At 35.4% G+C, this 26,487-nt stretch overlaps 1 protein-coding gene and 1 long non-coding RNA gene across 10 annotated transcripts in view; one reads left to right on the plus strand and one right to left on the minus strand.

Annotated features, from left to right (window-relative positions):
• LOC140672173 (uncharacterized) overlaps nt 1-26,487 on the plus strand; it is a 166,678-nt gene that overhangs the window by 55,910 nt on the left and 84,281 nt on the right. The gene's annotated exons all lie outside the window — the stretch shown is intronic.
• LOC140672167 (nucleolysin TIAR) overlaps nt 1-26,487 on the minus strand; it is a 411,431-nt gene that overhangs the window by 37,581 nt on the left and 347,363 nt on the right. For all 8 annotated transcript variants that reach the window (XR_012047840.1, XR_012047841.1, XM_072904062.1 and 5 more), the window contains 2 exons: nt 7,701-7,776; nt 2,275-2,377 (listed from right to left, as the gene is read on the minus strand). Coding sequence is in view for 6 of the 8 variants with exons in the window: in XM_072904062.1 (XP_072760163.1) it covers nt 2,275-2,377; nt 7,701-7,776 (179 nt within the window). In the remaining 2 variants the exon portion in view is untranslated. The remainder of the gene's footprint in view (nt 1-2,274; nt 2,378-7,700; nt 7,777-26,487) is intronic.

The raw sequence follows: 26,487 nt of genomic DNA on the forward strand, positions 1-26,487 counted from the left end.
TTAATTTAAAAAAGCATAGATATTAACTTAATTAAAAATTTGTCTTTATCACGAATTTCCAAATCTTAATATTGTGCCAGAATTTGAAGGTCAAAATGAAAATAAATTTGTAAATTACATTCACGTGTACTGGTTATACAATAGAAAATGAGACGCTACGAATAAAATACAGAATAAACTGAGCACGATGCAAGATTTTATTGCGAAAGCTCAGATATATAGTTTCGGTCACAAAGAGAGTTAAGAAAGGAGAATAAAAGTTATAAATTAAAATTAGTTCTCCACACGTGGTCGTGTTTTTAATCGCGAGAACGCATTTGGAGACTGTCACGAACGTTGGATGTTTACAGAGGGGAAGAAGACGAACAAGGTGAATTTCTTCGAGATCATTATTTTCGCTTATGAGAAATTTAGGATACGTTCGCCAAGGAATATTAACCACGTTAAGGTGGCCAGCAAGAAAGTACTTTCTGCGAATTTGGCCTATGCAAATACGGGTGAACAATCCGGGTAGGTCGAGTTTGCAAGCCCTCGTCTAGTGAAAAAGTTTGGACGCCTCGCGACGAATACTAATTAAAGACTTGCGGAATGAAATTAGTTAGCCGAAGGGTCGGGGGTGACTCTCAAGGATGGACGATGGAGTCCTCGACTCCGCGCGACGAAGAGCCGCTTATGATAATATAATAATACTTACTTGGGGTCTCGGAGTGTGCTACCTCCAAGCTCATTATGCGTTTAGTTCATAACTTCAATTGGATTCTTACTATCCCTACTAAAAGAGCTAAGGCTTTCATCTTGCCGTTGTCTCAAACCATCCTAATTATACAAGTAATTACTATCGCGAAAGGGAACGTTTCAACTCATTCATTGGCCGCAATGATGCTGTATAAGCAAAGAGAGTTCATTTCTTTTTTCAATACAAATATTTTGTCGGAGATATTTGATTAATATTTATTATATTTATTTATTAGTAAAATCAATTTATTATTATATACATAATAAAATATATATATATATAATATTATAATTTGTCGTTGAGTTTAAATATATTTATATTATTATATTTTAAAATATTTTATTATTTTTTTTCTAAATTTGATATATTCATTAATAATTTCAATTCTCTTTTGTTAAAATTGTATTTGGTCATCTGAATTTGATACGTTTGAAAGTACGTGCGATTTACGACTTAGACGTTAGGTAACGCATTTTCGAAAAGAGAGAGAAGAAAATATTTGTTGATCCCCATCGTGCTACGGGAAATTTTCACAGGATCCATACTGTCGCTTGCCGGGCTTTGAAATCAATCTCAGTACTCTGGGAACATGATAGTCCGACGCGAGTAGAAGTTCTTCCTTCTTCCGCCTTCGGTCCATTGAAAAAAGGTTCTTGAGTCCATCTCAAGGTATCGATTAACAAACACTCGAACATCTAGCGTTGCCTTTGTAGAGCCCGCTTTGCAGAGTAACCGCTCGTGGTAAAGCCGTTTCGAGCTTTCCTGAATGGCACAGTGAAAGCTTTCTGTACGAACGACTCACCGAGTGTTGCACAAGAGGCGGACCTTTCGAACTCCACAGAATAACGCGACCGTGCGCATCCATTTGTGCGCGGTAGAATTTCGCCGACCTAATCGAATTCCGGTTGCGTCGGCGAAATTTCCGCATTCGCGACCGACGAACGCGATATTTAATTTAGCAGCGCGGGTTTGGTATTCATGACGGGGCATGCCGTGGACGTAAATATAACGCTTTGACGGAGTACTTGGAAATATGTATCGACCCTTTGATTTTCTTTTCCGAAATTGTGTCGTTACGGTATTCTATCTGCTGGGCTTGTCAAAATTACTTCCACAGCTCTTGCCATCAAAAACTTGTACTTAACATACTTTCTTTTTTCGAGAAGAATGTTTGAAATTCGAATCTCACAAAGTCGTAGTAGTTCTCGCGATTTCTGTATTTTGCTCATTGATAATATCTATTCATGATAATTATGGATCTCGCTCTATACTGCATTTTTCATTCTCTACTACTGTAAAATTTCAGAAAATGAGGTGGTAAAATAAGAAATCTACCGTGAAACCTACTCGTTTTAGATGAAAGATTGCGTAACACGTGTAATACACATTGATTTGCGCTTGCGTTCGTTTGTAACGACAATTGAATACTTTCACCTGCTCTGTACCAAGGAAACCATTTATCACGATAATAATCATGCATTATGCTACACTCTTGTATGCAACAAAACGCTCGGTCATGGAAATACGAAGGTACTTACCTTCGGATTTAGGTGCGGGAGGTTTGCGAGTGGCCCAATTTGTCCGAATACTTCTGCCACCAAGCCATTGGCCGTTCATGTTACCGATGGCGCTCTCTGCTTCCTGAAAATGACAATAACAAGGAAAATCAACATTTTCTACGGCAAATTCTAGAGGTAAAGTTTATATGCTAAAAGCAAAAAAGTGTAGGTAAAAATGTGGGCTTGTTAACTACTAAACATAATAAGAAAGTTGCATAAATTTTAATATTAATTTTATTAATTTTTGTGTTTATCTTTTTTTCTTTTATTCTCCTATTTTTTGTTTAATTTTATTTATTTTATTTATTGTTTTCCAGTTTTATTTCAGCGAAATGTTACTTTTTATGGTAATTTTACTTAACTTTACTTACAACCTACAAGCTACATTGAATTTTACACAATTTTATTCGGTTTTTATATTATTGTATTATTCATTAATTCATTAATTTTTACAGTCAAAGAAGTTGTTTGCACTTTTGTGGCAAAAAAGCATTTAAAAGGAAATATAAGATATTTTTGTACACATATCGTGTTTATTTTATTTCATAATACCGTTTTATTGAATACATGCATATAAATGCATATAAACGCAGTTACAGTTAACTTTTATGAAATTCTTACATTGCAATGCTTTATATATGCTAAAATTGCTATTTGCTTCATATATACAAAAAAATCTGCAGTACAGAATCTAAGAATGAAGTAAATAATTGACAAATTGCATAAAATTTGCATCATGTAGTTAACGTAGATTCTTTAAGTATAATAAGTAATAACTGTGAAAATTATGTAAGAGATAGGAAGTTGGTGTATATTTACGTATTACGGAATGCTTCTAAGGAATTTTATTGAGAAGCGAATGAAAATACGCGATGCGCCATACAGTTTCTCTCTGCGAAAGCTCCTTTATTGTCTCTCGCAACGTCTATAACAACAATTGCGAGGCGTCGTAAGAACCACGACGGCATTCAAGGGAGATGTGGGAGGATAGGGCCGCATTCACACGCAAAACCGTGGATAAAACCAACAGGTATGTCGACGTCAATATTATCCACGACTTATTGTTGATTCAGCCGCGGTATCCCCTTAGCGTGGCCCTCGATCCAGGTCAACTTAATATACGTTTTGAAATTTTATTCGATCGACTGCACTCTTGATTCCCCGGATTTGGATTTTTCTCCCGAGCGCAACCGCTCCGGGCGATCCGGGACATTTTCCATCGCGACGTTACATTCCCTTCTGAGCTAAGGAATGGGATCGCCTTCCTTTAGCGAGAAGAGAACGTCGCCGATAGATATACCTTTACAGATTTTCGGCGTGAACTATATATATAGTCGTGCAATCTCTGTAAACGTTCTAACAAAACAGATCCTATTGCGAGCTGACTATCCGTGCGCATCCATTACGCAATCGTATGAAAAACAAGATGAAATCTTTTTATCGAAATCGCATAACGCGGTAAAAGTGAAGGAACATTGAATCACTGTGCCGGACTGAACTGATATTCTCAACGCGCTCGTATAAAGGAAATATATACGACGTGACACACGTCATCAGTTGCATCGTTTGCGCGACATCGTGACGACGGTATGCGAACGGCACAGAGAGGATGGAGACCTAAAAATTTTCTCAACGCGAGGAACTCCCCGAAAAAGTTTACTGTTCGAAAAGCTCTTCGAGTGTACGTACACAGCGAGAGACGAAGGAAGGATACATATCTCTAGCTTTCTCTACGATCTTTTCCCCTTTGCGCCTTTCCAGCTTCCACTGCAACAATCTCTCTCTATCCTCTGCCATCTCTTCTCTACTCTCCAACCATTTACGCCATTTGGGGAGTCCTCGGATTCGCCTTTGCCTCATCTTCAGCCGTTACTTTCTTCCACGACTACACTTCAGCCAGTGGCTCTCTCTCTCTCTTTCTTCCTTTTTGCACTGTCCTTATTCCCCCCCCCCCCTCCCGCGGCCGTTCGCATTTCCCCCGCCGGATAAAATATTTCCGATTCAAATTTCCATTCTAGATATGTGATGCGGCGTATTCGCGCGGTTAGCCTAGATAGAGCCAGGCGACCGAATGCCCCGTTCTAAGCCGATTCTAAACTTCGGTCGATATCCCCGATGCCTCTCCGACCCGCAACCCTCTGAAAACCGCCGCCGCTTGCTCCCTTCCGTCCGGCGTGACCAGGGCGTTTACGTGATACTAGAAGTACCACCACATACGACCAGCCGCTTGCTGCCTCTACCCCCGTGCTTTCCGCTTTCGAACTGTCCAAGCACCCATCAAATCGAATTTCTTCCGTGGCCGGCGATGCTATAGACAGACGGGAGCGCCGCACACCCAGCTGTTTTACACGCATTATTAAGTCATGCCTCGATACATGCATTACGCGCTGTCGGATTACGTGGCTTTAACGAAACTTTTTTCCTTATCAAACAAGTCCGACGCAGCAAGTCCAATTGTAATCGATTTTAATCCCTTTATTATTACTATTACATTCAATTTTATATTTATCAAATTTCTCATCATTTAAATTCTAGTATATAATACTACAATAAAAAATAAGCATTATTATTTAAATTGCGGTACATATGAATTGAATTAATTAATGTTTTTAAATGAAAGAGTATACACAAAATAAATATTTTATACATCTTGCTTTTGAAACCACACATATGTTATAATTTCATAAAAAAATATTATTAATAGTTTGATAATTTTTATTAAAGTTTTTAAATAATATATATGAGATTTTTTTTCTAGTTTGTATCACACGCACATACACACACACACACACACACACACGCACACACACACACACATACACACACACACACACACACACACACACACACACACACACACACACACATACAATTTAAACCATTGCGAGATATAACTTTTGCCCGACATGGTTAATTGATTTGTAATATTGATTTTTGAAAGAATAAATAACTTGAAACTACAAGCAGTATTTCTTTGCACGTTACACGAGTAGTAACGTTTAAAATTATTTATTTAGTTTATGAGTACAATCTAGGTAGCTGTTCGCAATTTTTAATAAAAGGTATATGACTCTATGACTAAATAAAAATATGACTTGTTGTTTTAAAAATTTTACAATTTGCCATATATCACATTTCTATTACATCAGAAAATAAATACTATTTATTTACATGGTTGTATATTCAATAACGTTGTTATGCATCTATATTTTGATTGCAATTGTAAATAAAATAACATATATGAAGATGCTAATCAATGCATTGTATAATGTCGCTCTAATTGCTTTTGTTTATTTACCTAAGGTACATAAATCTATACGCACAATGATGAGCTTTTGTGTGTTTAAGGTCATAATATCGCACAATTTATCGATCAAATGGTAAAGCAATAAAAGTTGACAGTAACTAGAGCGACTTGAGAATTTGCATAGTGTATAGTAAGTATACTGACCATTACACAAACTAGTATAACAGGGACACAACCCTTTTTCTCTATCTCTCTTACTCCCTTGAACTATATAATAGATCCGTCTACGCGTTTGAGCAGACATCGACATACCACATATCCATTTCTAACACAACATTTTACTTGTACACCTATATTTCTCTTAGAAATTACAAATCTTAATTTACCGCTATCTAAATGGGAAACGAAAGTACGAATAATCAAGATAAATTTGCAAAATAAAAAAAATAAATATTTTTCTTTACCAAAAACAAATCTATTTGTGAATAAACTCTCTATCCATATATATTGAAAAAAACTGTTGCCAATAATAACGCACCCGCCAATATTATCACGCATGGATAAACGCATTGTATACAGAGGCACGAAATATATACAGGAATCTGACGCGGGACATTATAAAGTTCGATATTTATTAAATGCAGCATTTGAAACTCAAGACCGCCCCCGAAGAAAAACGAGAATCCTGAGAATTCGTATTTCCTCGTACATCTTAAAAGAGCCAGAATGTTGGATGCTGGGCGATCAGAGCTCGCGATTTAGGTACGTGTATCCGGCGGTCGAAGGATATAGTGGCGGTGGGACTGGTCGGTGAATGCGAGGGGGGTGGCAGGTGGAGGTGGGGATAGTGGCGCGAGGGGAAGGGGGTGAAATTTTCGCGTGTTCCTCGAGGTTAACGGAGACACTCGGGAAATTTATACTTCGGCAATAGTAATACCGCGGGTGTGAGGCAGGTGCCGGCGGTGGTCCAGATCGATAGGGCATTAAAACAGAGAGGAAACGAGAGAGGGTCTACCTTCGGGGCAGGCGTCTCGACGAATAACCCTGCCATAAACGGAGGAAAGCCTTCTTTTACTCAGCCGTACATCTAACTTCGTTGTGATTTACGTCGCGGATTTTGGCGGGTTATAATAAAACTCCGGCTACTCTCCATTTAGCCCCAAAAAATGATGCTGTAAACCGTGACGGCCAAGACCCTCCCACTTATTTGATCAGCGGAAACCGGGGAAACGGGAGGACGGCATCACACAAGTTTGACGTACTACTTAAGTGACGGGTGTGATTTGACAGTCGCAGTCGTTGAAGAATACTCACGTTCTTTCTGACTTTCGAAATAGTCAGAGTTAAATGTGGTAATTAAAATGCTGCTCGGAAGGGAATTATCTAGCTAGCCGTTATATGCCAGCGTAAGTCTGATTTACATAAAATGTGCATCGGGAACTCTCTTATCTTCTCTTCTCACAAGTACCCGGATAATTTGTCATTTTATTTTTGACTGTAATCTTCTAGATATAAAGTTACGGATGTTGTTCCTTTAATCAACGCACTTTACATGCCGCGACTTTCTTTGAAACGAACTATTTTCAGACTTTCTTGAAAGGAGCCACATTTTGGTAAAACAGAATGTTGTAAGAGAATGTAATGTATGAAGTTTTCTTGCAAGATCCCGAAGTTAATTCAGAATACATTTAATTTTTGGTAATTAAGATATATCGATTGATATATACATGCTTGGATAATGAACTTATCTTATTAAACTTTTTCAATAAAAAAATTAATTTTTCCTATTAAAATGAAATGTTTTTTTATACACACACATATATATATATATATATATATATATATATATGTATTATATATACATATAGAACATGGATAAATAACAAAATTATAAAAATTTGTTCAAGAGCTATATACAATTCTAATGAATCAGAAATTTATATTTCTTAAGTAAAAACAATTTGTGAGTATTAACTAGGAGGACATTATATTTGATAATCTACTTTTAATTAATGATTGTATACATAATTAAATGTGATTTTGTCTTGCAAAATATAAATACCGTAGCTAAGGCTCATGTGAAAAATTCTGTTCATTATCTCAGCTACGATAAGAAAGTTCCGCTACAAAAAGATGTTAACAAGTAGTAGGTGCTTACCGCTTTTTTGACGAACGAAACGAATCCATAGCCTTTGGATTTTAAAGTTTGGGGATCTCTGACGACTCTGCAATCTCTGTAACATAAATATTATATCTCGTAAGATAAAATAAAGTGCATATCTATCTATAAAAACATGATTCAATTAGAATCTTATGATAGATAAATTTAGTAGCTACTCATCATCTTATTTTATTAGACATATTAAGATATATTAAGATATATTAAGAATTCTCTTGCATATTTCAATCTTTATTTGACATTTTAGTGTTATTTTTATGTAATATGATTTAAATAATTCTGAATATAAATACCTATTGATACCACATAAAGATATGTGACATCTCCAATCATTTTTTTCTCTTCTTTTTTGTTAGGAAATAATGAACATTGAAACAGTACGCATGCACAAATGTAACGATATTTAGTATTTTCCGAGCTAGGAATGTTCACCCCTGTCTATGCTGTCATTATCGCAATATTACGAGACTCGCAGCAAAAGACCTCAATTTGTTCCAAGCACAGTTGAATTTCGAAACGCTCATATTCCTGGAAAAGTACCAGCGACATTGTCGGGCGAATTGGGACCTGGTTGCCGGACCGCCCCCGACGAATTCTTCCTCATAATTAAGATTCCAGTAGCGCCCGGCGGACAAAATTAGGAATACTGGAACGCGCGACGTGCTTTTCCTTTCTCTTCTCCCCCTGGAGGGCTGCAGTCGTTTCGGCATGAGCTTGAGGCGAGGAAATATCCTTTCGGCCAATAGAAAGGGACACAGCGTGCGCCGCGAATAAAATTCCGCGCCACGCGATTCCACCACGCTTCCGTTATCCGGCGGCTATCTTGAATCTTCTTTCGATCACGAGTGGAAATTTTTAAAAGACTACAGTCGCGCGTTATCTGTGATACTATCAACTAGTCGCGTGATGATTGATGTAACCCACTATTGATGTAGGCGGAACTTTGATGTATGATACTTTGAAATTAATTGCCCGTAGAAAAAATTTCCGGCGTAAAGATGACAGTACTGATCTCTTTCTCCTTTATTGTCTTCTCATTTGTGATGGATGAAGTCCAAGAAAATAACAAGTAATTAAAAAATCGTTAAACATAGTGATACCAATGAATATAGATATTTATATATGCAAGGATGTATTTTATAATTAACAAAACATATGATAATTTTTAATTACACTATTAAAACAAAAAATGGCAAATCTTAATGATATTGCATTAGATTAAGTAACTTCTACCTTAATAGATTTTAAGTTACGGAAAAATAAATACTATTCGAGCTGAATCAAATATTTTCGATCTTTCTCTTTCTAATCTGCCTACTACTAAACCTTCAGCTTCAGGAAGATAAATCATTTTAATGCATAATGCATGGAACTACACAATTTAATGTGTTATGTTTAAAAAGTCTAGCAAACGACGTTTGCCGTGATACACACGAAAAGCGAAGAATAGGCAGAAAAAAAGTAAAAAAAACCTCATTTGGAAAGAGGTGGTTTCAAAGAAGGATTGTCAAAAGGAAAGGACGTAAAAGGGAATAAAAGAGAAGGCAGGCAGAATTACGCGCGTTTCAGGCTGCAGTCGGTCGGTACTTCCACTCTGTGCATCAATTTGAATGCACACCTGCCGCGGTTTCGCCCGTAATTAAAACGATTAATCGATCAAAGGACGTATCTGAGCGGAAGCGAAAAATGTGTGAAGAAATTCATACTATGTGTACACCTTTCTAATGAGTAAAAATAAAGAATAAATTAATGTGTGATGACTAAAAACATGTGTAGAGTAGTAATTAAAATTACTTTTCAAGTTCGACGATATTTCTTTGCCATAAAACAGATCGTGAAATGAATCAGATGGAAGGTAAATTTCAAACAACGAACCGTCACTCTAGTCGATTAATCTTTATTGGAAATATATATCGTAAACTGGCAAAGCGCATTTCAACGCGCAATTCAATATAAAATTTAAGTATAATTTTAGTAATCTTTTAAGTAGCGTCACATGCTCCAAATATTAAATATGGACGGATAATTTTAATCGACGATACTTTCTCTCGTCATGGTATATACGACTTCAAAGGCCTTTTCGGAACCGCAATATACCGCTTTCGATTGCTTTTGCGTCCGAATGATCGGCGAACGTCGTAGTTTACGAGCGCGGAATGTTGAGTGGTCAATATAAGTTAGATGTGGAACACGCCGCTAGTCCTGCCATTGCCCACTTCGCTATTGCTCACACCACGAATCCACCCTCCTGCCTCCCCCTTCCGCGCCAGTTCTATCAATATAGTTTTCCAGCTGTTGTGTGTTTCTATATGTAACGTGTTTGCCCTCTTCCCCTGTGGCGTTTCTCTTTTATACCCGTTCCTCTGTTCGGATCGCCACGTAGAGCGAAACAATTGGCGCGACGCGACGGTGGCGTGCGTCGTACAACGCTCGCTCGCCTGGATTTACGTTCTTCACCGCAAAAAATCATAAATTAATGTACGGTTATTGACGCGATAAATCTCAGAATTTAATTCAGGCTCCGTCGAGTCCTGTCGCGCGACACGCCGTCCCTCCATCGTCCTTTTTGGCCGGTGATATAGCCGCGACAATGCCAGAGGCTCGCACCCTGGCGGGCAAAGCCTCGATAGGATAAAGAGTAAGTCTGGATTTATTGCCATCGAGCCAGTCGAACGCGATGGACGTGGATGTGGATAGAAAGGTTTTGCGTGGGCGGGCGGGAAGCAGGAGGTGATGATTCAAATTGTGCACGCTAGGCGTGCACTCGATGTGACGAATTTCACGCAAATTGTCTCGTTCGTTCTATCAATTTTAAAGTTGTGATTAATTTCATACCGTTGTGTATGTTTCAGGATCAATCGTCACTATTTTTCTCATATCATAAATAATTAATCGAATGATTATACGATAATTTATATTTTTATAAAAATACATACAGGTAACGGTAAGCATAGTGTGAGAAAAAAAAAACGGTGACATTGCAGCGCGAAATTTCAACAGCTGTAAGAGAATTTGCATCCAAGGATACACCGTAAGTTTAGATTTATTGCCGTCGACTAGGTCGGGCGTGATAGACGCGAGAATGGAAGGGTGGGGTGTGTCGATGTTTCAAATTGCGCGCTAGGGACGTAATCCGCAGAAAGATTGCAGGCTTGTTGTTCGTTCTATCAATTTCGAAATCTTGTCTCTACGTTTATACAAGCGATATGTTTGTTACGATTATACTGACGGAAAAGTGCTTACTTTCTTAAAGTTAGATTTCTCTACAATAATTCAATCAATTATATTAATAGAATTACATTATGTGCACTTTTATTACTTAAAAACGCTGTTATTTATTTTAAATAAACGATCTCTCTCTCTCTCTCTCTCTCTCTCTTTAATATTTAATATTTTATAATAATAATATACATAATATAATGTAATAATAATATGCATTATTATATAACTTTGATGAAATTTTCAACTTAATAGTTACATAAATCATTGATAACTTAATGTGATTTCATTCCACTACGCGGAGCAATTTTATTAATGTGATTTAATTTTTTTTAAACAAGTTAAGATGATTCGAATGTTTAAGAAGTTTCTGAATTCTATTCTCTTTAATCTTAAGACAAGTATAGTGGAGCTTGTAAAATTCCCAGTGGTAATTCCTTTTATCTTGCAAAGTAAGTTCCCGAGATTGATAAAAGCTACTGGTCGGTAGTCCAATTTTGATAATTAACATGCGACTCCATTCGTGCAGTATTTACTTAACAATTATAGGTTTGCGATATCTACTGAACATATTCTGTTCTGTAAAACGTACACTTTTGGTAGAATGCTCGATGCATTTCAACAAGTCTAAACTGGTCTCCTCACCTTTCACATTTTGTTCGTATCTTTTCCCTGAATCTTTATCTATCTTCTATTCGTTTATTTTCTTTCTGGTCTAATGCATTATTTCTATGCTATTTTCTTTTTGTACATATTACTCTTTTATTTTAAAACTATTCAAAATATATATATGTATTTGATAATATTATAATTAAATTTTGCTCTGCAAAAAAATTTTTTGTCGATTTACAATTAGATATTGATAAAACTTTTTATTTGCAAGATTTGTTTTCCTCTCTTTGGTTTATTTTTTCCTTGATGTTTAAGATGTAATACAAATTTGAATTTTGTAAAAAAAGTGTTTAATATTGATATAATTTTATATAAATTTTTTGTATTTCTGATATAAATTTTATATAAAAAGTATTTCCGAGTTTTATAGAGTATTATGCATGCATATATAATTAACATATATAGTCCCCTTCCCTTAATTCTTCATAATTTTGTCATCGTGCATATACAAGTATTAAAAATTTTTCTAATTAAATATTTTAACTTACAATTATATTAATAATGCGATAAATAATTTTACATAGATTTTTATATACATTTTAAACAAAACTTTTAGAAATTATGTACTTATTATTTATTATAGAATAAATATGTTCTGAAAATATAATCTTACCAATCGAGAGAGTATTATTTTTTTACGTCTCTGATGAAAATCTTTCATACAGCTTTCTATATTTCGAACATGCGTGTTAGGAAGACTGACAATGAGCAATCTTTATCTCCATCAGTCGAAGCCTACGTTTACTATCAATGATCATTCAAGCGTTCCACCCTCATTCTTATTTCGTACAAGAGATTTTCGATAAGACAGGAATGGCTGAGAGAAACGAGGATCGTGAATTGACGAAATCGTGTCACGACCTCATCAGTTTCATATCCTTAAGCCGCGAAACTTTCGCGTATTAACCTCCATTCCTTGCCGCTTTTTCATCTTTCATACTGCGCCGGTTCCTTTGACTACGTGCTGTGCAGGCAGTCTTTCCATTAGCCGCCGGAAAAATTCAAACTCATTAATTAGGCGCTAGGAATGGCGCGTCAGCATGAAAATCTTTGTACCATAGGATCTGGGTCCTTATCGCTCGGGCAACGAAGATTGAAGAACACCATTTTCGAGCAAGCGAGGAGAGGAACCGTGAGCGTTCGGGGGAACAGATTCATCAATCTACCTACAAATAATCGCTGTAGAGTACTATCGTTCATCAGCATTTGATCGTTATTCTCGGACACCGTTTATCGATTTCTGTATTAAGCGAATAACAACTTATCTGTTTACAAGGAATAGAAACATCCAAGAGTAAAAACATTTATAAAAGCGGGCGACAAACACATTTTACGATGATAGATTGTTATTATGAGCGGATCACGTCAGACGTGTCGATTTAATTGTTAGTCGAAGAATGCAAGATTATATCGCGTAAATTATTCGTAAGCGCGCAATATATCTTGTTTTCGTGTTGTGAAAAATTTCGAAATAACAATTTTCACACAATATGTACAATTATATGCTTTTTAAATTGTTTTGTGAATGTATTGTAGATGAAGCGTGATCACGTGTTAGGAAGTACAAGTTAAATTTTTTATTTTTATATGGTTTTAGCTGTACGCTATTTCGGAACAAGAGAAAGCCTTTATCAGAAATATTTCGAGTTAAAGCAGCAAGTAGTACAGTGCAGTTTTCTATGCTGGCAAGGGTTGTTATCTTCTCGCCATATAATGAATCCCACGAGAGATGTAAGTTATGAATTTATAACCCTCTCTCTTACGGCCCGCCCTCTCCTAGGTTGAAATATTTTCGATAAGAAGTTACTTCTCTCTCTTTGATTAAATAGTAAAAAAAACTAATTTCAGCAGAACTGACATTAGATTTTTTATTATTTATCAAATTTTGTTAGATTAATTATCAAGCTTAAGTATCATATTCAATTTAACACTTTGTTACAGCTTGTTTTATCGTCGATTCGTCTCCGCATTCGAGAAGCATAGTTTTACGAGAGGCATTCTGCATAACTGGCCAAACTGGTTAAAGTTTACACTATCAACAGGGTTAAAAGTGTTTATAAAGCATTAAAGACCAGCATTTTAGCGTAATGCCAGTCAATCAAGTAGCACGATTGTTTACACAACGTTGTTGACTTTAAGTAATGTAGCGAGTAAACTTTATTCACTCGGGAGAGAAACAAACTAACGCCTTATATCTCAAAGTATACTTTCTCTTAATATATCTTTAGTGGCAGACATGCTGATCTTATCTTCCCGATTGATTGTGGAAAACGCGATCTAAGTATCTATTTGCAGGGTAATGTTGTAAAAACTTGTAATTAGCAAAGATTACTTATTTCTAATAATTCTTTGCTTTTTTTTCGCATTTTTAAAACGCGCTTAAAATAAAAGAGCGCTAAGCAATAAAAGAGCGGATCCCATAAAAATCATTTCGTGCATCGATGAAAACGACAGGACGACGAGGTAGTTTACTTAATTCTTACTAAGTGCACTCAATACCGAGCTAGCTAATTGTCGATGGGATAGGTCGGATCGATGGTATAGGGTGGAGGCGGACAGAGTCTGAGACAAAGTCGGGTTGGCACCGACGCCACCCAATAGCCCTCGAGGGTCCCACAAGACGAAGCTCCCTTCGATTTTGAGACCGCGACGAACGAAACCTTGCTCGTTGTGGAAATGTCCACAATTGAACTCCTTCAGGGCACATCGTTCCTACTTTCGTCGATGTAAACCGATTATTAATGTCCCCGATACGTAACACGCGGCATCAGCACTGGCCATTATCGAGCCTCTTTTCACCCCTGCTCCCGATTTACCTTCCGCCCCTATCATACTCATCCCCCTTACGTGATATTCACCCCTATAACCAAAGGGTTAACCGGCCCTGCCGTAAGCGAGATTATTACCTAGATAACCGGAAAATTAACTGCAAAATGCGCCGTTTTACCCTGCCGGTGTGCGAGGTTATGGTAATTTTAATAACATATTTATTGCTCCCCGACTGTCCTTTCTCTCTCTCTCTCTCTTTCTCTCAGTGCCCACACAAAAGGCAACATCGAGCGTTTGTAGGCGAGGGCAGATAACGCGCCACTGATTACGCCGGCGCTATTTTGCAAAGTTCGTCGGAGCCGAATTCGTTCGGGCGAATCGCCAGGTATCGGTAATTTATGTCTTTTCCTTGCAACGCGCGCGCAATGCATGATATGTATATAATATATGCAATTTTCGATTCGCATTGTTGCACGTGTAATCTGTACGCCAACAATGATACCAAGACCGTCGTCAATTATTGTAATACAATCACACAGTTTCTTTCAAATCAATATATTGCGATTGATAAAATAACTTAACGAGAAATTTTATTGAAAGATCGTGAAACTCTCTATAATTCTTGAAATAAAAGTAAAATATTCAATACGATCAAATCATGCTACGATACTTAAAATGAAAATTGATTAAATAGATATGAAGATTAAAAAGAAACAAAAGAAACAGTATGATAGGTATAAGAAGGAGAATTTATAGAGAAAGGTATTAAGTATGATGGCCGTCCATAGATAGAAGTATAGAGTAAAAACATATGATAATAAAACCCCGTGGCGCGAGTAACGATGATGGCGGCTCATAGCCTTTCTTCACGGGTCGAGTAAAACTTCCGGCTGAATGGTAAATGCCCGAGTATTTTCTCCAATCGATAAGCTGCATGGCATCTACTGATCACGATAATAAGCTTATCCCATCAAGCGGATCGGAGACTGTATAAGAATATACCACTCATAATTATAAAATCGTGAATTTCCAACAGTGAAAATTTATCTAATAATTATTTATAATTTGTAGAATAGCTTATACGAGGGAATTATTGCAATTACAGACTATATTAAAAGCTATTTACGTCCATGTATTTCAGAGTTTACATTCCATTTGATATAATATTTGCGTCAATTAATTGTCTTGCATATAATGTCAAATATCTATAAAAGATAGATCGCGAATTTTATGTTAATTATTTTGTGAAAATAGTGAAAATATATTTTGCAGAGGCAAAAATTTTATCAATATTCTTTGCACTAACGGTATTTAAACATTGTGATCACTATTAATCTACCCTCATTTACACACACATATTGAAAGTAAAATACATTTATTTTTCTAATACTTTCCCATCATCTGTTTTTTATTATATTTTTCTTTTGTATATGAATTATTTACTAAAACTCTCAGACATATCTTTTACTTTGTATGACAATGAATAAAATGTTTGCCATTATCATAAATTATGGAACGCTGTCTCTTTCTCTCTCTCTCTCTCTCTCTCTCTCTCTCTCTCTCTCTCTCTATTTCATAAAATGGAATGAGAGTATAAATTTTTGTTCATAATATATAATCAATTCAATTATTTACTGCAATATGGCTATTGCAAAATTAAGTTCTTATTCAACACATGCTGCTTTTCTCGACGTTCACAGATGATTCAATGTGAATCACTACTGTGAATAGAGACGAACTGCTTAGCGTCAACGATAAACAAAGGTCCAGCAGGTTAAACGCGAGAGAAAATGTAATTTTCATAATTTAGAGTTTCTCGTAAACATAATTAAATTTCGAATTATTTACGATATTATTTACGAAATTATTTGACGTTGCAAGGAGATTAAGTTTGTCGTCTTTACTATAACATTAGCGATGACAAATCTTGATAAATTATTCATGTATGTGCTTTACACATTATGAAATAATAATTTCAAAGTATCTCGAGTCCCGCGTTGCATAATTAAATGATAAAAAGGCAATAGGCAGTACAAGCGAAGTTAAAGATTAAAGCAGCGATTGTTACTTTCCTGTGCAATTAAAGTAAATTACTATGATGAGTTAACAACGAATTGGCTACAGTTTGAGAAAGTTTGCATCTAACCGAATACAAGTGAGGGTCGAAACGCGTAAACTTAGAATCTCTTTCCTTCGAGTTGGCTTCGAGGGGAGCCAAAATAACGAAGGGTTAAGATGGTAGATACAAGGGAACGCAATGTCTTGTCCTCCGATATGGCTTCGTTAAGAGGATTAGACGGCTTTGAAGTTACGTCAACTGAAATTGTGCTAGATCGAGCGCGAAAGCATCCGGCTAAATCTAAATTTTTTTCGACACTGACAAATGGATTGCACTACGGGATTTAACATTAAAAAAGTACGTGTGTTTGTATTCGTATTATGTATTGATTTAAGATTACAAAGTAGGGGATATAAATTATATACTAAAATTTGAAATATTTCGTGTAAAAGAAAATAATAACATTGACACAATAACGTGTGGACGGTTATGATTCTAGAAACGTTATGAAAAGTATACGAAGCTTCTGCGAAAATAATTGTGTAAAAATTATTACACAAGCTGAGCAAGTTGGAACGGTTATCGAAAGGTCATCGTATTATTTTTGCGTTAAAGAAAATTCTCGCACGGATATTAAAAGAAGCAGACTTAAAGTATCGAATATATGATATCACGTAGTGTCCGTGTCTCACAGGCTCTTCTTATTAAACTTGATAGCAGCTATCGTATTTGCTTTAGACATAGGTGCAAGAGTAGAAACTTCGCACCAAACTTAGTCTTTACGTCTTTCTGAAATTGCGAACGAAGAAGACTATCGACATTTCCGTCTTAACCCTTGATTAAAACACGATGGTTAATGCAGAATATTGGACTCGACTTGAATTATACACTTAAATGTAATATTTATTTTTTGTATTCTGTAAAATTATATTAATAATAGACCGAACACGCGCGACAAACGGTATATTTATTATACAATTGCTTTTTATACTATATATAAATATATAAATGTTATATAAGTGAACAATGTTACTACGTTTATAAATGATGAGAACAAGTCATAGTAAAGATGGATAGCTGATATATATCTCGTGCATTTCAATATGTTTCTAACAAGTCGATATGTCTTACATTTATTACATATATCGCATGCGAATGGATATGCAAAATTTCCTTGAAAATCTTGTGCAATCTTGAAGTAGATGTAACAGTGGAACAGAACGATGGTCTACAGATCATTTTCTTATAGTTCTCACAGTGCAACTGTACTCGCGGCTTTGAATGCATTTATCTGAAATTTGATATAGGAATTTATCCATTCCCGTGTGCACACACACACATTGTCTTATAAAGTGAATTTATGTATACATGACAAAAATTCTGTTTTTTAGTGGAATGATAATTGGGTTTTGAATTTTATGAATTATTTTTACAAGCTTGCTTTGCAACAATTCTAACATTGCATATAAAAATTTATTAAAGAATGGATAAATTAATTTTCTTTTCTTTGCTCTGTTGTGATGTTACAAATATATAAAAACATTCCTTAATCTACTTATTAATTCTATAGTTAAAATAAAACTCAGTAAAAAGTAATTTAAAAATTGCCTTAAGCCTTACTTTATTCTAAACCTTTAACCTTCTAAACTTTCTCAATTTAAGCAAAAAATAAGAATAGTAGAAAGTATTTAACAATAAGATTCATTAAGACAAATATTTTTTCGACTTAGTTTTTTTAATGAAAATATAAAACTGATAATCATTAAAAGATCGTTAAAGGATATCAACTTCTTAAAGAGAATAAACTTGATTTTGGATGGTCTAATGAAAGTATAATGAAATAATATTTAAGAAAAAAGCGAATTAAAAACTTCTGATTTAATATTATCATTTTTAAGTTTCTAGAAGAATTTCAAATCAGGGTTATAATTAGAGTTTAGAGAATATTTATTGACTGATATATCGCGGCTGCACGTGCCGCGAATTAATCAGATTACTTTTTTTAAGTCAAGCTAGTTGGAAGGAAGTTTCTAATTTCAAAATATAAAAGTTATTAATATAAATATGACATTGCATACATTAATGTCAGAGTATCTACGTAAATGTTTTTATTTCTTTCAATTTTTTAATTATATTTTATATTTGTTTATAAAAATGAAAGAGAGAGAGAGAGAGAGAGAGAGAGAGAGAGAGATATTTAACTTTAAATTTTTCTCAAAAATAAAATTACAAATTATTTTTGTCGATATTTTATGCGAGTGCTCTAAATTTTGCTGATGCTAATTATCGTTAAAAACTCATTGATTAGTGAAACATTTATGTCGTTTTAATAAAATAATAAGATATAAATGATAATGCTCTTGATAATGTTTCTGATAATATGATCGTTAACTAATAACGCATTAAATATCATTGATAGGTACAAGACATTTTTAGATAAATTCTGTTTGAAAATTGATGATATGTGTATATGTATGTACACATGAAAAAAGGTTTATAATGTTTATAATAACGGGAAAGTATAAATATACTTCAATAATATTGAACCATACACATGTATAAATATCGCGTATGTTTACCTATGCAGCAAATGTAAATTTTTCCCAGCTCACTGCGATTCAATAAAACGTTACACAAGAGAGGACAAAGAGAAGAATAAATTGAATTGTATATTAAAACAATTTGTGCTGTTATTCTTTGTTACTTTGTGTATATTTTTATTACATTCAAGTGTAAAATATACACAACAGTTTTCAAGCTATATTTGATAATATTATTTACGCTTCTATTAATATATACAATGTGCACAATAATATACATGTCTAATCTGAGTGTGCAATCTATTTTAATCTTCATCACAAAATGTGAATTTGAAAAAATATAAAGCAGTTGAAAATCATTGGATCAGGAATGTCATCGAGACAAGAAATCATATCTTCTTAGACTCATTTTGTATTTAGTTCACAAGAGACTAAATATCGAACCGCGATCGTCGATATCCCGAACAAAGTTTAAACAATCTACATTGAATACATTGAACGCTATCATCCAGGAAACGCTTCATTTTTTTCTCCACCGAGCACTTATTTGTGCTTTCTATTCGTGCGGAAGATCATTCAATATTTAGTGGTCGTTGGACGGGATAATAAATGTCTATTCGATTGCAATACGTGCACGTCACGAGCGTAGACCCGATTTCGTTCGGTGGCCCAATCAGTCGAGCCGCGCCTGATTTAATGCGTTATTTTATTAGAAATCTATAAAGCTATCCAGATTACGCGGGGAAAGGTTTATGGCCTGCCGCCAACCCACCGAACTCGCCCTCTACCGCCCCTTTCCACTTCGACCTGAACCGCGTTTTCGACATCCAACATACCAGCACCACCACTACCGTTAGCCGATTTGGGCGTCAGCTACCCTTCTTTCGGTTCCGCCAGTTAACGTGTCTGCTCTTTCAATATGGCGGAAGAAAAAGGACTCCCTGGTCGACTCGGCGAATTAATTTATGCGCGATTCTTTTTTATTTGGGTCGACCCGCAGTCCGACAATTTCCACTCGAAATAGGCGACACCGTTGCTGTGAGAATTTTTACTACTAAAAGAGGTGCGGCTGAATCCTAGACACTTTTCCACACGAGAATAATGACGATGAATGTACGAGATAAAAGAGGTTTGCAAAAATTATGCGAGTTGATGGAAATTAATTCACTATTGACTTTGTAATTTTAACACGATGGATCGATAGGCACGTTTAATTAAGTTACTTTCGCGATTAGACAAATTAAATTTCTGCTTATTAACCAAGTATATCTAGAAGCTTGTTATAAATATGAATTTTTGTAGATTATTTTTATATACATAGCATATTCGCTTTTATACCTATATAACATATATACGTTTATTAATAAATTACAAATTTAATATCTTATTAAAATAAATTATTAAAATAATGTATAAGAATTCTCATAGTTTAATAATCATTTGTAAAAGAAAGGAACAAAATGCAACAGCATAGAAAATTTCAAAAGATTATCAAAAGAGAGAAATTTTTCACTTTCGGCGTTTACGGTCAACGTAGAGTATATTTCAGGAAACGATTGCAGAGGATGCCAGAATTCTCGCCCCGGAAAATTGAATTCTCCGCTTTCGTTCCCATCCATGAATTTCGTCATCATAAAACAATGGACATAATTTTGAATCTCGTATTACTCACAGTTCAAAAACTTTTCTTCCGCATTGTTTTCTGTCTGTAGTTTTCCGCACGAACGCATCAATAAATTTATGCGCGAATAGCCAAAGCTTGATTTACTGTTCATCGATAAAATTCGAGATTGAAATTCGTATAAAGTGTACGTATTGCGGAAAAAAATAATATAATGACATAACATATTATCAGACAAGTCCGTCATAAAAATATGATGCATTATATGTAACATAAAATTGAAAAATTAGAGAATTATTCTTCTTATATCGTATAATTTTTTTGCTTCGGTAATTAACGATTTAACGAACGGTGCAGTTTATTTCCATTAAATCTGCGAGCTGACGTGCTGCATTTAAAAATGCCTTCTATAATTCCGCGATATGGTGTGACTGGTGTGGCGTATTGATTTTTAAGAGGGAAACGAGGAAAGTGCGGTAAAGTCGCGACGGCGACGGGCAGCACGTAAAGCCGCGAGAGCATTTGTTAATATCGCAATATTGATTATTTTTAATGAGAATGCCGAGGCAAAACGCCCGAGCAATTGAATAGTCAACACGAGTTCAACGTTTACATCTGTAATATGTTTTATAAAGAATCGCTTAAGTATAGTAAACTTAAGAATATATTTTTCTATAAAAGAATTATTTTTAAATGTAACTTTATTATAAGATGTAATACTTTTGACGAAAATACGCGTGCGTATAGTATTTTTACTTAACTCAAGTTATTTGAAAATGTAAAATCTTATATTTTATGAAGAGAATACATTTATCTATAAATAGAATTTTCTTTAAATATATAATATGTAAAATGTGTGAAATATTTCACTCCTTTATATTAAATATACATATATAACTTTCGTACCGTATTTATTATGAAATATTTATTTCTATATAAGTTAAAGTGAGTAATATAATATTTCATGAATTAATTAATATCATACATTTTAAAGAAAAATATAATATTCCCGTAATATACATACACATAACATACATAGAATATACATATATTCTTTCTGAAAATTCTTTTTTGTTAATTGTAATATATTACAAGTCTCCAATTTCTTTCCTCTTTTTTTCTTTTTTCTTTACAAATGCTTTCACAACTCGATATATATTTTATAATTAGTACATGTCAGTATAATCAAATTTCATAAATTCTAAAGATAATACTTACTATTATAATCTGTAGACATATGTATAAAAAATTCAACTTGAATTCAGCCGTTTAAGTTGTGCATGTATATATTATGTATATATGATGTACATACATACATATATACATGTATGATATATATATCTTACGTGTGAGCATATAAAGTAGAGATTTTCTTCTGACATTTCTACGCGTTTCATAAAAAAAACTCGTTTTCATAAATTTTTCAGAAAAAGCAGAAACATGTAAAGACATTATAGATCGTCATTTCTAGTAAATGTGATATTAGCAATATAAGATTTTTAGTATAAACCATATTATATGCATGGCATATGGAAAAAAAAAAACATAAAGAGAAGCAACATTGTTATAGGAAATGGACACAATATGTATAAAAGCTTATTAAAAAATATAGGATCGAATGTAAATCCTATTCAAGCAGACTTGAATTCGCGCTGTCTTCTGTCAGCGTTATCCGCTTCCATATAAAATTTATGATGGAAGATATCTCGTGCACATCGTATGATTTTTGTTTACGACAATACCGTGTATCGTCGAATATTCGGACCGAGTTCGTAGCAGTCTATTCATCTCGGCATCGCGATTATTTTTCAGTTTTAATATCCAAGATGGTGAATGCTTCAGAGGTTGTGGTGGCAAAGAATGAGAGACGGAGCTTGGTTGCATTTTAATCCTTCCTATATCAGCGCAGTCTACGAGAAGATATGCATCCATCCTTCGTAGCCGAGGGGCGAATCCCGGATCTCCGTGGGGAAGTGATCAAAGCATATTGAATATGAATTTCATCCGGTTGACTTGCCCGCACGGAGCTCGCCTTCCTCGTTCTGCGTGAAAAAGGATAAGAGAAAGTTGAGCAGGCAGCATCTGCGGGGAAACTGTCCGGCGAATTAAGTGCCGCAACAATTCCCGTAAATTGAGAGAAGTGGATTTGACAGAGGAAGCGATTAAGGGATCGATTCAAAAACTCGCGGGTATCGACATCCAGTTCGAGACGTAGTCGTTGCTCGGCAGATTATTAATTGAAAGAGGGATATACGGGGATTGATTAAATTTAAAATTATGATCATTGGTAATCTCTTGTCCAGGATAATTCTCGCATTTATTACGAATGGATTTTGCAACTTTATTATGCATTAATAAGTGACGCGCAATAACCGACTATAACTTTTTATTTTTATATTTATTTTTTTACTCTTGCTGCCAACTTTTTTTTTAATTAGATATGACATTGATGCGACAACGATTGCTTATGCTTAACGGGTAGTCGGGATCTCTTTTAATTAGCCTTCAAGCGTTATTACTTCAGGGGTATATTTGATTACATACAATCAGACTAATGCATTTTACACGCACTGTATGGTATTCAATCTCCATTTGATTACAAAAGCGGATTGATATTGCGATATAACAATTAGTTCTTGAATTACTAAAACATGTCTACATGATTAGCGTGATAAATCAGCGATCGTAGAGAACCAATGGTCGTAACGAAAGCCGTATATCTATATCGTCTATTGTATATGTACATAGTTTAAAACTATTTTAGAACACTTTCATAACTGAATTTGCATTTTTCCTACACATGGAAAAATCACAATTTTCCGAAACATGAACGATTGAATATTTATTTGCTATACGCGAAAAAGCAAGAATTTACGTATATTTCAAACAAGACAAAAACAAAAAAAAAAAAAAAAAAACATAGAATATACGTATGAATTCCGTTTCGATAGATTTTCAATCGGAACATATTACGGGTTTCCATTAGAGGGACGAAACTCAATTCCGCGATTGAGGCGAGGAAAGGTGGACGTGTTGATATCAGGAGTGTTAAAATAATAAAATGGCAAAAGGAACAGATGTTCTCTCGCGAACGGTATCCGCAAAAGTCGCTCGCGAACTTCGTGTACTCGAGACGGGTTCTCTGACCAAGCTCTCGTCTTCGCGAACTATAACCGCCACCGTGAAAGAAACTCTATAGAAAGAAGGGGCGAGAGGGGGAGAAACGAGTAAAGAGCACGTTAGCCGGGCTGCGCGTGTATGTGTATGTGACTTTTAAACCACTCGCCGTACAAGTTGACTTTTATTTGAACGAAGTATCAACAGGTATCGACCCAAGTCTCTCTTCCCCTACAGTATACATCTATAACAGCGACCGAACCTTCTTCTTCTCGTGTGCCACCCTATACCTTCATCTTCCTCAGGCAGTTCAGGGCTATTCCCTCGTGGTGAAAATCGTGGGACGCCACGTCGCGTCGGAGAGAAAACGCTCTTCCGCACGGCATCGGGACTCTTTAGAAATTAACAGCACGTTGTCGAGTTGATCCTCGCGGATAGCGCGGACGAATAGTCCGGCATCCAACACATTTCTCTCCCCGTTCGCGTTCGGGGATTTTCGTTTCAACCGCCTCCTCGTTTTATCGGCCAAGTCGAGCGTCGTTCGTCTTTTGCGCTACTTCGTTCCGCGCCCTCGTTCTCCCCCGAGAGCACGGAAATTGGTTACTCTTACTCGCCGACGATATTCTTCCTTTTTTTTTTTTCTTCCCCCAGCCAAGCAAGGCGGTATTCGGAGCGATCGCTCCGCGCGCGCAATGGTCTTGTTTTCTTTCGGTGTACTCGTTGAAAAGCTCCTGAGAATGGTATTCTGCGCGAGAATAGCAATCCACGCGCTATTCATGGGGGAGCCAAGGTTGCTTTTAATTTAATATAATCTTTGAGAGATCGATTCGTAGCATGTTTGTTTTGCTTGACTCGCTAAAGGCTCAAAATAGGTAACTTTGATTGAATCACAGGACACCGTGATCGACATTGCTTGATCTTGCGAATTGAAGAGGAGAATGGAAGATTTTATCAGATGATAGGAAAGCGACTCAGTCGTTTAGCCGAGGATCTTACCTTGTAAAGCGCTGTAAATATTATACGAGATTGTGAACTTTACTTTAAGATTTATTCCCTAATGCAATCAACATCGACACATTTTCGACTTAAATCCTCTTTTAAAAGCTGACACGTTTCTTATAAGATGTAAAAAAAAACTAGGTCACTCTAAAATCGATATTTTTTCCCGTGAACGTGATGCATCATGGAATAGTCGATACGAACGTTAAAAAAACTGCGTTCGTCAATATCCATTATTTATCAACCGATAAGTGACTGTGATCGAGTTATTTCTTTCAGTATCTTATCTATCTATTATTAAAATGTATTCGAATGAGATTAGCATGGGAGAGAGAAATAGCATTTTATTCATAAATTCAGGAACTTATAACACACATACACGCATCGATATCTAACTAGATCTATCAAACTTAATTATTATCGTGATAATATAATGGCATTTATAATATGCTGGAATATTGATTGCATCCATACATTTTTTGAAAAAAATTTTTTTTTTTTTTACTATCGATATATATTTTACGGTCGAAATAATATTTTAATCTGCAATTCTTTTCATAAAAAAGAGATTGAAAGGCTAATTTTTATACAAGAAAGAAACGATTTTATATCACGAAAAAAGGGATTTTTACACTTTTGGCAAATGCGCTTTCAGTAACCGAATCATTTTAAAATTTCCAACCTAGTTATAAAGTCATTCTAGACAAAGCTATCCATAGCAATTTCTAAGTGGCATTCCAACGAAATCTAAAGTCGATCCGGAGATTTCGAGGCTCGGCAGAAAGGCGTTTAAATCCATGGTCGATATTCCGATCGGATGAGCGGATGGCTCGAACGTAGGCAGTGATGGGGGTACGATTGGAGGTGAAAACCAGGGGTAATCCCGGGGATTATTCTCTCTGATCCCAGACCAAATATGTGTTCAACGGATGTCCGCTAACCACCACTACCGCCACCACCACTGCCGCCTCCCGGTAACTTTACCTTCCATCCTCTGCCATTCTCATTATCGTTTCACGATCTTACGTGATATAGGGTGCAAATGTCTTTCCGCTCTATGTGCGTGACATCGCACGAAAGCAGACACCGTTAACGTGAAAATTGTTCACTAAAGTAATTATACAACGCAAGACAAGTATCGACAGGGCGGGTTTTGGATGGGAGTCGTGAAACTTTGAGAGCGCTTGTTTAGATACTCTATATGCAAGGTAACGATGTCTTAGTATACTAAGATATGGTGTAAATCTATTGGCCCAAAATAATTTTACGCATTTTCACAATAATACGCGAATAAAATATGAAAAGATATTCTTTTACATACAATCGAAATAATTATACCGGTTATGATTTTTGAATAAACACTAATTGTAAAATATTTCCGTTGATTTAATGATGCTAATTATTCTTTATAATATTGTATACCGAAATAATTTTAATATTACGTGCATATATATATATATATATATATATATATGTATTCTTTAACATTTTAATATCGTTGCTGCTTCGAATCTTATAGATTCTAAAAGATTGATCGCGCTAAGGTTGGAATCTCGTTCGTCGCACAGCGGATATTGTTAATGTCACGTTTTGCGACATCGATCGATCGTATATATACCGAGTCGCACGTAATGGTAGGGAAATGTAAAATTTTGCTCGCTTATACTCATAGGACTTGTGCCGTCGCGCGCTTGAACAAGCGACTGGCCGAGTTGTCGGTGTTGACCAAGGAGAAGTTGCACCATTATTTAGCGTTTGAATGCCCGATAA

Source organism: Anoplolepis gracilipes, chromosome 12 (assembly GCF_047496725.1).
Source record: "Anoplolepis gracilipes chromosome 12, ASM4749672v1, whole genome shotgun sequence".
Taxonomy (NCBI): domain Eukaryota; kingdom Metazoa; phylum Arthropoda; class Insecta; order Hymenoptera; family Formicidae; genus Anoplolepis; species Anoplolepis gracilipes.